A 14,940-nucleotide genomic window follows, 5' to 3' on the forward strand; every position below is an offset into this window, starting at 1 on the left:
ATTGCTCTTCTTCTTTACATTTCTTTTTTGTAGGGTTACAAGTCCCCTTCTACCCCTGATGAGGGGGACAAGCACCCCCACACCCCAAACTCTGAGATCACCATTCTTCTGAGAAAACAGAATATACTACAAAATGGCCATCTTGGACTTGGTATAGGTAAGCCCATTTTTTCATCCATTCAGTATCCCTGTTTTGGGATTCACTGTAGTGGGTCCCAACATTTCAAATGGTTACCATACAGGCTCCAAACTAATGACATTTTTATGAGAGGGATTATGTAGGTGTAATAAGTGGTAGTACAGCTACTATGGCTAAAGCACATGGCAGTGAAATCAATGACCATCTTACTTTTGACTGAAAACATACTGAGTAGTCAGTCTGAAAAAAAAAAATCATTGTATTTTTCTTTCTGTATTTTTAAACTAAAATGCTGGTAACTAGCATTACTGACAGTATGTAATTCTTAAAAACGATTTATGAAGTGCACCCCTGTTGTAAGTAAATGTGTTGCTTGATAGCCACTGGGAAGTGAATAATCTTGTACTTATGCTTCATATGTGTGTTATTTTTCTCCATAAACTGCAATCTGTCTAAGTTATAACATATGAAGTAGCTGATCGTTTTGACATTAGTCATGCATGACTGTTAGTCTTTAACTGGAATGGGGGGGGGGGGGTTACCATTTGTTCTCTAAGAAATAGGTGCAAAAACCTATTGTTAATGCCAAAACTTAAAGAGAGACAAAATAAGTTTGTCATCAGTTTGAAATGTTTACAGAAAGAGATTTACCACCTTGTGGGTTGTTTCATCACACTGGACCAGTTGAATATAAAGAATGAAAACCAAAACATCACAGATCCAGACGCTATGGCTAACCTTGTTTTATCTTCCAGTTTAAACATCACCAAGTATGGCACAATGGTGGGTAGAATTGTTGCCTTACAGCAAGAGGTTCTCTGGTGCGATTCTCGGCTGGATCGCCTTCTGTGTGGAGTCTACATGTCCTCTCTGCGTTCATGTTGGTTTTCTCTGGATGCTCCGGTTTCCTCCCATGTCACAAAGACATGCCTCATTGAGTGTTTCTTACCGGGCCTCTGCTGAAAATTGGCTACGTTCCTAGTCAGACTTTCCCGATTAACAAATGTTAAATAATTAAATAAAAATAAATAAAAAAGTATCTCACCCATTAAACTAATCAACCACTTTAAATCACCTAACATTTTTCTTTATGATTTTATACCTTATTTCCAGCATATTTTGCTAAGGGATTATGAATTAATATGTATTATAACCATCAAATTAGGGTTCTGCTAGGTTTAATGATTAAATTGTCTAAATTAATCAAGATACATCACAGCCTCATTTACTTGCCCTTCCAATATATCCTCAGCTTCTACTTCTCTGCTGGTACCTTCCATGGCCTTTTCAAAAGTGCCAGAGCTATTCCAGTACTCAAGCAAGAGTCACCAAAATGGTTCTACTATAGCTTGCCCAAGTGCATTTCCTGGGTGAGCCAAAGTCCAAGCAATGACACCCCAAACCTATATTCATTGCTGGACAAATTCACAGAGATACAGTTGCCTGAAAAGTCTGTAATATGAGAGATGGAGCCTTGCTGTGTTAACATACTTAAGCCTAAAACGCCTTTTTGTATACTTACAGTTCACACCTATACCTCCTTATGGTGTCCAGAACTTTTTTGGGTCTGGCTTCTTTAACTAATTGACTTACTAGCTAGTAATAAGCAGTATTAGAAACGACAAGGAGTTATTAACAAAATGCCACTAAGACTGTTAGCTCAGGATGTCCTGCAGTGAAGACTCAATCTTTATTTGACACTTATTGTTCATATTTTCATATTTATGTTCATATTTTCATAGCTGAGAGCCCTACATATTATTAAGATGTATGGTGTGAAATATAATATTCTGACCTGGAAATATTGATAGTTGTTTTGTTAGTAATTATGAAAATAAGCAATATTTCCATAATTACTTAATACTTCAAAAAACAAGTGACTTAGAAATGTTAGAATGACGCAATAAATATACACTTACAGAGGATTTCTTGTCATGTGAAAGCTTATGTCTAGTTAACAAAAATGTTTTAACAGTATGTGTTTAGGTTAGATAGTTTTCAGGGTATGAGAATTTATTTGTGAAAGTTTAGAACAAAAATTATTTGGGATTTGCGTGCATTATAATATGTTAAATATTTATGGAAAAGTCTATGAATGCACCATCATCACTGCAAAGAATTCTTATCACTGATATCATTGCCATTTGTACAGTTTTATCAGTTTATATTGTTTGCAAAACATTTCTTTTTATTTTATTCTTTTTATGTTTATTTTTCAGAAAATGCTCTGGAAAGCAAGGTTTGTGTAGGCTGCTACAGGTATGACATTCCACACCACATAGGTGTTAAGGAGACATTCCACACCACATAGGTGTTAATGGGACATTCCACACCACATAGGTGTTAAGGAGACATTCCACACCACATACGTGTTAATGAGACATTCCGCACCACATAGGTGTTAAGGAGACATTCCACACCACATAGGTGTTAAGGAGACATTCCACACCACATAGGTGTTAATGAGACATTCCACACCACATAGGTGTTAAGGAGACATTCCACACCACATAGGTGTTAAGGAGACATTCCACACCACATAGGTGTTAAGGAGACATTCCACACCACATATGTGTTAAGGAGACATTCCACACCACATAGGTGTTAATGAGACATTCCACACCACATAGGTGTTAAGGAGACATTCCACACCACATAGGTGTTAAGGAGACATTCCACACCATATAGGTGTTAAGGAGACATTCCACACCACATAGGTGTTAAGGAGACATTCCACACCGCATAGGTGTTAAGGAGACATTCCACACCACATAAGTCTTAATGGGACATTCCACACCAGATAGATGTTAATGAGACATTCCACACCACATAAGTCTTAATGAGACATTCCACACCACATAGGTGTTAAGGAGACATTCCACACCACATAGGTGTTAAGGAGACATTCCACACCCCATAGGTGTTAAGGAGACATTCCACACCCCATAGGTGTTAAGGAGACATTCCACACCACATAGGTGTTAATGAGACATTCCACACCGCATAGGTGTTAAGGAGACATTCCACACCCCATAGGTGTTAAGGAGACATTCCACACCCCATAGGTGTTAAGGAGACATTCCACACCACATAGGTGTTAAGGAGACATTCCACACCACATAAGTCTTAATGGGACATTCCACACCAGATAGATGTTAATGAGACATTCCACACCACATAAGTCTTAATGAGACATTCCACACCCCATAGGTGTTAATGAGACATTCCACACCACATAGGTGTTAAGGAGACATTCCACACCACATAGGTGTTAAGGAGACATTCCACACCCCATAGGTGTTAAGGAGACATTCCACACCCCATAGGTGTTAAGGAGACATTCCATACCACATAGGTGTTAATGAGACATTCCACACCGCATAGGTGTTAATGAGACATTCCACACCACATAGGTGTTAAGGAGACATCCCACACCACATAGGTGTTAAGGAGACATTCCACACCACATAGGTATTAATGAGACATTCCACACCACATAAGTCTTAATGAGACATTCCACACCGCATAGGTGTTAATGAGACATTCCACACCACATAAGTCTTAATGGGACATTCCACACCACATAGGTGTTACACACCACATAGGTGTTAATGAGACATTCCACACCACATAGATGTTAATGAGACATTCCACACCACATAGGTGTTAATGAGACATTCCACACCACATAAGTCTTAATGAGACATTCCACACCCCATAGGTGTTAATGAGACATTCCACACCACATAAGTCTTAATGAGACATTCCACACCACATAGGTGTTAATGAGACATTCCACACCACATAGGTGTTAATGAGACATTCCACACCACATAGGTGTTAATGAGACATTCCACATCCCATAGGTGTTAATCAGACATTCCACACCACATAAGTCTTAATGAGACATTCCACACCACATAGGTGTTAATGAGACATTCCACACCACATAGGTGTTAATAAGACATTCCACACCACATAGGTGTTAATGAGCTAAGGGACACTTCTTGCCCACATGAGATATGCAGAACAAGATTCAGCACTCCTCCTCTTCCTCACCACCTGAAGTGGAAGGTGATACTTGAACCTAGTTCACCTAGTCTGGAGGCAGTAAGTAATCCTCTCTCCCATACAGGAGCAGGGGCAAGCTGCAATCTTCACTTGTGGCTGATATGACTTAGTGCAGGAATCATGGAAGAGATATATGTGTGCGAAGCATCCCTCTCAAAGTCATTGCTGAAGAATTAGTGATAATGAACAAACCCGGGTGGGCAAAGAGACATAATCATGAACAATGGTAATTTGTAAGAATGTGGACTATTTATTTATTTGACTGTGTTAACCATGACACAGCAGTGATTTACATGGACCTTTTAATGCAACTGGGAGCACAGTCTGCTTAAGTGGGCATGCTCAAAGAGTACCTTACAAATGTTCCTGATTTTGCTTCATGTTTTTGCCCTATCCTTTATATAATTTTTGATTTTTTGGTACATTATTGAGAATTGCTGTCAGTCAATAATGTTAGATATTAGAGTGCTATACTTCTTAATGTTCAAAAAATACACACTGATGCAAAACTTGTTCTATTGACTTTTTAGTGAGTTAGAGTAATATTTAAAAATTATTCCTGATTTTGGGCATTTGTCCCTCCATTATTTTTGGCTTTGTCCAGGGTTCTTCAGCAAAGAACTTAAGAGGTAGCTGAAAGTCAGATACAGGGAAGGTGGAGCTAAACCCAGGAATATGCAAAGCATCTCATTAACTGCTCCAAACATTAATCCTGTGGATAATCAGGCAGCTTGGATAAATCAGTTAAATAGTTAATAGACCAGGATCTTGCATGCTCAGAAGGAAAAAACAAAATCCCTGTTTAATTTCTGCATTTCTGACTGTGTGATCACATATATGATGCTCAAAAAAGTACATGCTTACAGGGGACAGGACATTGGTAGGACGCAACATGTTGACCAGTTTAATGGAATGGTGAACATTTAACCGCACAAGGATCCATGGATTGCATGTCTACAACAGCTTGCACAGCCATTCTGTGCTTGTACAACTCCCTGAAAATAATATATAGTTTTCTATGCTACCTCCTCCCATTCAATGATTCCTCTTCCTTGTGACCTCACCTTCTCTCCTACTGTTTCTTGTTGGTGTCGCCTCCTCCCATTTGTGCAGCTCAGTTTGACAGTTTGTATTTTGGTGACTAAAACATATCAGCAAATGCACCTCGGCTATTCAAAGATCAACCATTTGTCATTCATTAACTAGCTGGCCCGCCTCTCCCAAAACACCTGAATTCCTACTGCACCTTTCATCTTTCACCACCTTTGTGCATTATTTTACAAAGATCTTTCTCATCTGACTTACCTCAGCTATTATGGAATTCTTTGCAATAGCCAACATAGTTTTAGGAAAGCCCATAGCTCTTTTAGTTCTTACAAATCATCTGGTAAATATGAATAGAACAAAACTAACTTGAGCAGTTTGTATAGATTACTCTAATGCCTTTGAGTGTACTCGTATAACAGCCTGCACAGTGCCCTTGCTATCACTCCTTTAGTTAAATACCTGCCTGTCTGTTTTTGTATGGTAAAATAGAACACTCTTTCCTCCATTTAGAATAGGTACACATTAAACAGAGTTGTAGCTAGCTGTTTTGTGCCCAGTGCTGTCCCCCGATCTGGCACTCCTCCACAACAAAAAATGAAACACTCTTCTTGGCAGAGTTGAACAGCTCTTTTCTTCTTTTAAACTGTAACAGACTGCTTGCTACAATTCTAGCAAGCAGTTGCTACAGATTTCTACCACAAAACAAGTAATACAGCACGTCAAGTTAGACCATGAATGCAATAAATGCCAATATATACTAAAGAGTGAGCAGGATTGGCCGATATCACCACCTAACTTGTTGTACCTGGGTCGGCTGCCCCCTTTGCCCCACCCTAGCTACACTAATGACATTAAGGTACCATAACGAGCAGTGTTGGGACTGCTAGTGTTCATTGCTTTCATTAAAACTTCTGACATCTCTCTCTGTGGAATCTCAGCAATTTTTATACACTTCTGAAATCTCTCTTCATTGAATTTCAACGCTTTTTTATACTGTTGATTTTGGTGGTGATCTGGTCCTCCAAGAAATCCCCTGAGACTAAATCACAGGATCACAGGGTTATTGAAAATACAAAGCAATCGAGTCTTATGACCATTTATGCTTTGCCAGTATACATTCTTAGATTGAACCTTCTCTCTCAAGAGCAGACTAGACCAATCAAACTAGGAGTGAGTTTGTGATTACCTATTGAATCATCCAGTTCTCATTTGAAGGACGATAATCTACACAGTACTTAATTTTAATGGGAGTCTATTCCAGAGGTGGGGTTTGACTTATCTGCTGGTGAAGATTTATATCCCTGGTTCTGACATTTATGAGATTATTTCATTTGTAGAGATATAAAATATCCAGGACCACTGTGTCCCTAAGGGTCCCATTTAGATAACGAAATTCCTGGTCCAACAAAACCCAAAACAGTGAGTTTGCATTGCTGAAAGTACACTTTGATGAAATTACAGTTGTCTGACATTTGTTTTAGTAAACAATTATGCTGTTGGTGTTAGTACAGCCAGTACAAGGGTACAGTGTTCATCTACATTTTCGTACACAGTACCACTTGTATAAGTTGGCAGATATGACAGCACACTTGAAAGAGGTAATTATGTCGTGCTCTTGCAGGGTTGTATTTAGTGCGGTTGTTGGTTTGCAATGGAAAAAAAAAACAGGACAGTGAACATCGGGAAATGTATCCTTCCTGTCACTGTAGTGCGATTTCGGATTTGGTATATATAATTTGCGGGGGGGGGGGGGAGGCAGTGAAGCCCCCCCACATGGGGGTACAGGGGGGGCTTGACCCCTGCAAAAATGTTGAATATGTTGTCCTACATCCTCTAAGAAATGAGCATTGCTTAGATCTGAAAAGCAGTTGGACATAAAAGTGCATACAAGTGCTTTTAATATATTACAGTAATTGCTACTGTACTGCAGTTGTTAGATGACTATTTTACATAATTGTTGTTTGTCTGTAGTTATTTTTACTACAGGGTGCTGAAAAGTACTACATTGTTGTTGTATGACATAGGCTTTTTCGGAAGAAGTTTGAGCTGAATTTGTCAACCAGTAGATTTGCTATGCCACCCTGCTCGGTGTAGGTGGTACCATTCACCACCAGTTCAGCACACTGTTGTATGTTACCTCTAAAGTTCTGGACATAGCTGAAAGAGGCCTTCTGAATGTTCTTAGCCTGCAAGACTATCCTGACCTCATATTTGGCCTTGTTAGACTTAATTATACATCTTAGTTTTTTGTTTAGTTGTATAAGAGAGCACTTGTCTTTAAGGGAGTTGCTTTTGCTGATTTTGGCTGTGAGGTTTCTTCTTTTATTATATAACCCATTTAGGTGAGGATTCCACCAGTGTGGTTTGTTTTTAGTGTTTGTTTTGGGTGTATGTTTGGTAAGTACGGCAGCTTCTATGCAGCCATTCACACATTTATATAGTGACTCTGTGAATAATTCTGCATAAGTAGCTGTGGTCTTGGGGTTAGGGAAAGCCTTGAATTTTGGCAGACTGTTTGTCTTTGAATAGTTCCTAACTGTTACTGGTTTAGCTGGATTTTATGGCTTGATTTCTACTTCAGATGACACACCTCTGTGATTTGACCTCACTACTGAGGACATGACATGGTGGGTGGGGGGTGCACTGCTCTCCCATGTTGGCGAGTACCAAATCCAGTATGCTTAATCCTCTGGTTGGAGCATGCACTATCTGTTTGGGGTGTGTTTGTATTAGTAAAATCCAGGAAGCATTGGCCTCTGAGTCTTCCAGTCTATAGTGGCATATTTAAAGTCACCCATGAGCAGGGTGATTGGTTGGATAGTGAGTGCCTCTAGAATGTTTAGGTAAGAGGTTGTGAGACTCCAGAGTCATAGATGGTGACCTGTAGCTAGCCATGATATGGTGAGGGACCTTTAAATACAGTGACTTGCACATGGATGCACTCCATGGTATCATCCTGTTTAACCAACCTGGAGGTATGTTTGTTGCTAACATAGATCAACACACCTCCACTTTTGCCCCTGATCTGTGGTGCTCTTGGTCTAAATATGTGGAAGGTACTCTAGCATTGCATTTCTAGAGTACTTTCTATGGCTTTAAATGAAGTCTTGGTCGCAGCACAGATGTCTACATTCTCCAGAAGGAGGAGGGTTTGAGGGGTGTGGAGTTTTTTATTTAGGCTCCAAGCATTGAACAGCAACAGCTTAAGGTTGCTTTTAGACTTTTTTACTATGTTGGTAAAAAAGGCTCTGAGGCATGGATAAAGTTTTAGCAAATATCCAAGGGCCTAGGGGACAGGTGTAACCCATCTTTAGCAAAGCAATGTGGACTTTTTACCATGTTCACCCATGCTGCCAAATATTGGGTTCTCCTGGAGTGACACCAGAAACTAATTATTAAAACCAACCATTTCCTGTTCATACTGTAACATCATCCTTTGTGAAGGTAGAATGCTGCTCAGTGCTAGGGACATACCTATCTGTGACACTTATTCTGAGAGATCCATTATGTCTCTTTTCATATAGTCCAGTGAGGTATGTCTCAGGTCATGTTACAGCCACAGGGACTATGATAGAATCATATTGGTACCTTAGGTGCAGTAACCTGAGTGTGTGCATGATATTGCAGATCCTGGCTTCAGATAGGTAACTAACTGTTACCTTCTCATGTTCAACCTGATGAATGGGCCATCTTTGTGTTGCACAGTGGAGTCCCCAATGACAAGAGTATTAGGTAAAGTGTATGCATGTATTATGGGATATGCACTTTAGGGACCATTAGGTGTAGGTTTATGTGAGATGTTTGCTGTTGTTTTTGGTATGTGCCTTAATGATTGCTGAGGAGCAGTGTTGCCATTAGGTGGCTTTGAAGGTCTTTGAGATTCGGGAAGGGTTCTTTTAAGCACTTCAGCATAAGGCAATCTGTCATGAACAGGATGTGTGAGGGATGTAGTGTGGGTATTCTTGATAACCTCATTTGTAAGCAAGATTTTTGCCTCCAAGGAAGTTGTGCATTTGCATCTCTTGCAAACTGTGTTATTTTCTTTAATGGCAAACTGGTTGTTTGAGAACATGAGACAATTGCTGCATTACCTTAGGATGCCCACATCTACAAAGCTGGTCATAGAGACATTTGGAAATTGCAAATCAATGTTGTCTGGTCCTGCAGTAGGGTTAGCTGTTTAAGATTAAAGACTGGGTTTTAACAGGGGGCTCCTAGGGTAGTTTCTGGGGTTAAGGGCAGGATGCTATATAATGCTAGGATAAGGTAATGCTATTTGATACACAAGCTAGCTGCTCTAAGCTTATTTCTGCACAATGTCACACTGTTTAACATGTTTTGGGTCTAATCCTAATTTTATAGGTAAATTTTACTGTCCAAGCAATTACGTTACTCCTGTTTCTTACTTGTAGGCAGATGCTGTACAAAAAAGGGATCACAGTACGAGATAGAAACAAGATAAGTAAGTAAGTGTTCCAGAGAGCTTGAAAAGCAACTGTCAGCTTGTGAATGACTTGCACCTTTTAGCTATTATGGGAGAGTAACGTATTCATAATAGAATTCAATTCAAAAGTGTTGTTACAGAATTTAAGTCAGACATTTATGCAAACTAGTGACTGTTACCTTCTCTTATCACTTGAAACGAGCAAATTCATTGATAGTTTGAAGTGGATATGGAATGAATGACCACTCAGCAGAGCAAATAAAACTTTAATAAATGACTTGACTGATTTCTTATTTACTGGTAGAATTTGTGGATGTATATCCACTAATAGTTTCATGCTCCAGGGCAGAGTTTGGGTCCATTTTCCTTGTCCCCTCCCATTTACCATCCATTTCGGTGGTTACTACCTTTATAATCTGTAGTCAACATACCGGTCTACCCATTAAGCTGTACATTACCTACTAGGACTGAAACTAGAGTCACTAGCTTTGCAGCCAGCAACCTATAATAAGGTAAGAAGTGTGGGAGCACAGCCTGTATACAGGATGTGGGAGGAGCTTCCCCAACGTGGTATAAAATATAGAGGATTATGATATGTCTGCTGACCATAACCAGTTTGCTATATGTTTCAAAAGTATGTTCAATATCACAAATCTGTTTTTTGTAGGGACACACCTCCTAACTTCCTAATTAGACGGATTCACTCCCTGCACCACTAAGCTAATATAGCCATACCTACTTTGAAATTACGTAAGATTGGGATGAAATATAGAAACTGGATAGTCAAATACACTTAATGGAAAGGGTCTGTATGATCTTGGTTCATTTAAAAGTGACATGATCACATAAATCAAAACAGAAAATTTCTAGTTTTCATTTACTTGAATATTTCACTTTGTGTTATATTCAGCAGCTGTATTCAAATATGTAAAAGTCAGAACTACGGCAAATGCTATTATTGCAGCAACAGATATATGCTGTATATATCATATATATATATATAACAGATATATATATATATATATATATATATATATATATAAATGATGAAGTAAAACAATTAGTCAGTGGATGTGTAGCAGAGGTGATTACCTGCTTAAGTTGTCTCCATGGGTTAGAGGTGAGCCCACCTTTAACTACCTTACCTTATGATAGTCCTTCATGTACTTCAGATGCATATTCTCACAAATCAGCAGGTTTAGGTACTGTTTCCATTCCGCATGAACTGCCTCCATATGAGCCTGAAAAAAACATTAGGAAAGAGGAATCAGCAAGCAAAACTTGACAATATAAAGGCAGTCCATAGCATTAAGGTGTCTGGCCCAGAGTTGGATGTAGGAGTCATAATGGTTATGGCTAGTTGAACGGGCCTGAAATTCTCAGTGAATGAAGCAATCCATTTACAGGATGTACAATAAAATACTTCTTACAGAGACTCATGATATAAACAACTGTTGACTCCAAATTATGCTTCAAGTTTCATATGAGAAAGACTGGTTAGAGGAAAGGAGACTTGAACACTGCACAGGGCCTATCTAATTTTCCGGTCAGCACTAACTGTGTAATGTAATTTAGATTCATCTGAAAGGTAAGTTGCCATGTATTTATCATTTAGATTTTTCTGAACAAGGCTGGTTTTAGGCAAGTTGGACCTATTAGTCCAACTGGGCCCTGCTCCTACAAAAGGGCTCACACTAGACTATGAAAAAACCATCATGGCTTATGCTACCTACAAGATTTGCCACAGAGACATTCCATCAAAGTGCAAGGCATTTCCCTACTTATTGTTTATGCTCTACAGTAGCTATGAATATTGTTATTGGATCGGACTACATTTCCTGTCATGCACTGCACTAGTAGCTATTTTAGTTTTATTAATACTGCAGTATCACACCACTTGTATAGCTTACAGTGTTGATGGTTTATGTTTTGCTGCTGCTGAGTATTCAACAGGGTTTTCAACATAAAACTGAAGTTGGATTAACCATCTAGTTTGTGTAACATTCCAGTTGTCATTGCAGAATGTAATAACACTGTTTTTTACTTGAAAACAGACAGTGGTACTGTGATTACTTCTGCTTTTCTTGGTGATAGGGAATGTATAATTGGTTGCTAATGAATGTCATTATAAGGAAAAAAATGGAAGACACAGCCTTAGCCAATATGAAAAAAAGCACTAGTAACCACATAAATAAATAAATAAATAAATAAATAAATAAATAAATAAACAGAACAGATACAGTGATGATAACTTCTGACCACCAAAGCGTGTGATAGAACATTGCTAATTCAATGGTATGGTAGAGATACACTTGCTGCAGTTGCATATAGGAGCAAAACAATCCCAAAGAAAAGTGCGTGCATGTGTGTGCTTGTCTAATGGCTTCCATAATGATGAAACAAGAACAATGCTATAATAAGAAAATTTGTAACTAACAAAACCCATCACTGTTCTGCACTCAGACTGCTAATCTGGCTTGACCTATCCCGTCGCCCGACATATACCCAGCTACTTGGAACTCATAACATAATATATAAACCTTTAGCTTGCTCAGTTCTCAGCACTATCTCAACAGAACTCCTGAATCCAATGATATAAAAAAACTCCTCTCTTTTAGCAAAGCTCAAAAATCGTCTGGAAATCCTACCTGTACTCTAACTCTGTAGCTAAGACTTGGCACTCGCTCCCTACTACACTTAGGTCACTGGGTAATCCCCTGAACTTTAAACCGGCACCAAGACAATTTCTAGCTAACCCAGGGCTCCTGGTTAAAAACCTCCCTATATTTCTCACCCAGTATGTAGTCTCCCAAAAAATAGCGCTCACAGTTTTCAGCACTTTTCCATGATATGCCTGTATTCACTCCACTTATTTTTTATAGGATTATAGGATCATATGAAGTCACTAGGCTATTGGCCCTGAGGCCCTTAAAAGCCTAGCTAAGAATTTAGCCCATGTTCTGACAAGTCAGCACCCGATGCCCCTGTCCAGCAGGGACACAGGTGGAATCCCAAGGGTGTGTTTTCTGTTCCCCAACCAGTTATCCAGGTTAGGCTTAAAAAGTATTAATGAGGTGCTCTTCTTGACGTGGAGCAGGAGTCTATTCCACAGAAGGGGGAGTCTCTGGGACACAAATCTGTCCCACCAAAATGTCCTATTGATGTCACAGACTAGGTTGAGGTTGCGCGTGTGGGTTACTCGAGTGGAGCTTGACTTGCAAATACGCAGCTGTCCCATCAAGGTGGGGTCTAAGATTGCTTTGTATGCCAGACAGCGGTCACCTCTGAGGAGTCTGTAGGAGACTGAGTAGAGACAGGGCCTTTAGCCTATCTGTGCAGGGTAGATGTTTGAGGCCCTGGATTCTCCTGGTGAGGAACCTCTGTGGTCTCTCCAGCTGCTGCATGTGCTTTGTGAGGTACATGCCAAAATGGGCACTGTACTCAATAATGGGTCTTATAAGGGAATAATACAGGGATGTTATGACCACCTTGTCCCTGGCCCTGGATGAAATACCTTTTCTAATGAGGTGGGCCATGTAAAAAGCTTTCTGTACAACAGAGGCAATATGGTGGTCAAAAGTCAGTTTGCTATCAACCTGGGTGCCCAAGTCCCTTAAGACTGATTGTGTGCTTGGGGCCTTGGTATTATTGTGATAATTTGTGGGGACATCACTCTCCCCAAAGGTGATGATGATGCATTTTTTGGCATTCAGTTTGAGGCCATATTTCTGGCACCAGTCATATGTTTGGGTGAGACCTTCTTGGAGGATGTCCACATCATTAGGGGAACTGATGTCAGTGCCCAGCTTACAGTCATCAGCAAACTTGGTCATCCATAGCCCACTGGTTTTGGCCTGCACCTCAGAAAAGTATATTCCAAACAACAAAGGCCCCATGACCAATGGGGTACACCACATGTTACGGGTTAACTGCTTGAGGTGACTTCCCCTATTTTGACTAGGTGGGTTCTATCAGTGAGTTTGCTCCCCATCTGGTAACATATGGATTGATGCCTAGTTGAGAGAGTTTATCTATTATACCTGAGTGGGGAATAGTATCGAAGGCTTTAGCCAGCTCAAGGTAGGTGGTGTGCACTGTCTTCCCTTCATCTATGGCTTTGATCACTGTCTCAAAGAAGTCAACCAAATTTAACAGGCATGACCTCCCCTTGACAAAACCAAACTGTGTGGGATCAAGTGTTTGGAGTTTGCCAATGTCCTTGTTAATGAGGTCCATGATAATCCACTCCATGGCCTTACAGATCAGGCTAGTTAGGCTGATGTGTCTATAATTTCCTGGATCAGTGGACACTCCACCTTTGTGAAAAGGGATGACAATGGCTATCATCCACTCAGCTGGGACAAAGCCAGTACTCAGGCTTTGGTTGAATAGGGTGCCTAATGGTGCTGCAAGTTCCTGTCTGAGTTTATGTAGGATGCAGCCTGGGAAGTTATCTGGTCCCATGGAGGCTGTATTTTTTGCCTTTGAGAGGGCAGTGATGACTTGCTCCCTAGACATTAGGGGAGGGGGGCAGATGCTGGGGATGTCCTGATTTACTGATGCTGACAGAGAGGTGAAGATTTCACTGAACCTGTTTGCCAGCAGGTTGGCTATATCTACAGCATTTGTGTATGTGGTGTCCTTGACCACCAGTTATGAGCAGATCTGGGTGCTTCCCCTTGAGATTGCAGACATTGCGAAGAAAGCCTTGTGATTGCCTTTAGTAGATGTGGCCAGTTTGGACTTGAAGTTTGCTTTGGAGGATTTCACTAGTGCTCTTATTTGCTTGTTCAGAATAAGGAGAGATTGCTTTCAATTAGGCACCTGCTCCTTCTTGGTCCTGGACTGCAGTTTTTTCCTTTTATTACAGAGTTTATTTATTGCAGATGTCCACCCGACAGGTTTACTGTTCCTTGAGATAGAGGATTTTGTCCTGTCAGGTATTCCTGATTCCATGCAACTATATAAGTGCTCGTATGGTACTTTGGTGTAAGTTTGGACATATGTGCCAGTTCCTATGGAGGTAGTGGAAGCTGTGAAGCTGTTTATACCTTCCCCCAGGTGGTTATAATCAGCCTTCAAGAAGTTTTTTGAATGACCCTATCTAGGGGGTGGTCTGCCTGTTTCGGTAAGTTTTCATGGTTATCACAAAGTTATGCCTTTACTCACTTTCACAGTCTCATACTCCTCTCTAACCTCTCCCCATCACCTTTGCTCCTACTAATTATTTTAACGTACC

At 40.1% G+C, this 14,940-nt stretch overlaps 1 protein-coding gene across 1 annotated transcript in view; it reads right to left on the minus strand.

Annotated features, from left to right (window-relative positions):
• The window catches only part of LOC122816337 (periplakin-like), a 416,450-nt gene that overhangs the window by 238,646 nt on the left and 162,864 nt on the right, over window positions 1-14,940 (minus strand). Inside the window, exon 7 of the mRNA XM_044089064.1 lies at window positions 10,847-10,942. Coding sequence (XP_043944999.1) covers window positions 10,847-10,942 — 96 coding nt within the window. The remainder of the gene's footprint in view (window positions 1-10,846; window positions 10,943-14,940) is intronic.

The sequence above is a fragment of the Protopterus annectens genome, chromosome 12.part0 (assembly GCF_019279795.1).
Source record: "Protopterus annectens isolate FY-2018-M chromosome 12.part0, PAN1.0, whole genome shotgun sequence".
NCBI lineage: Eukaryota > Metazoa > Chordata > Ceratodontiformes > Protopteridae > Protopterus > Protopterus annectens.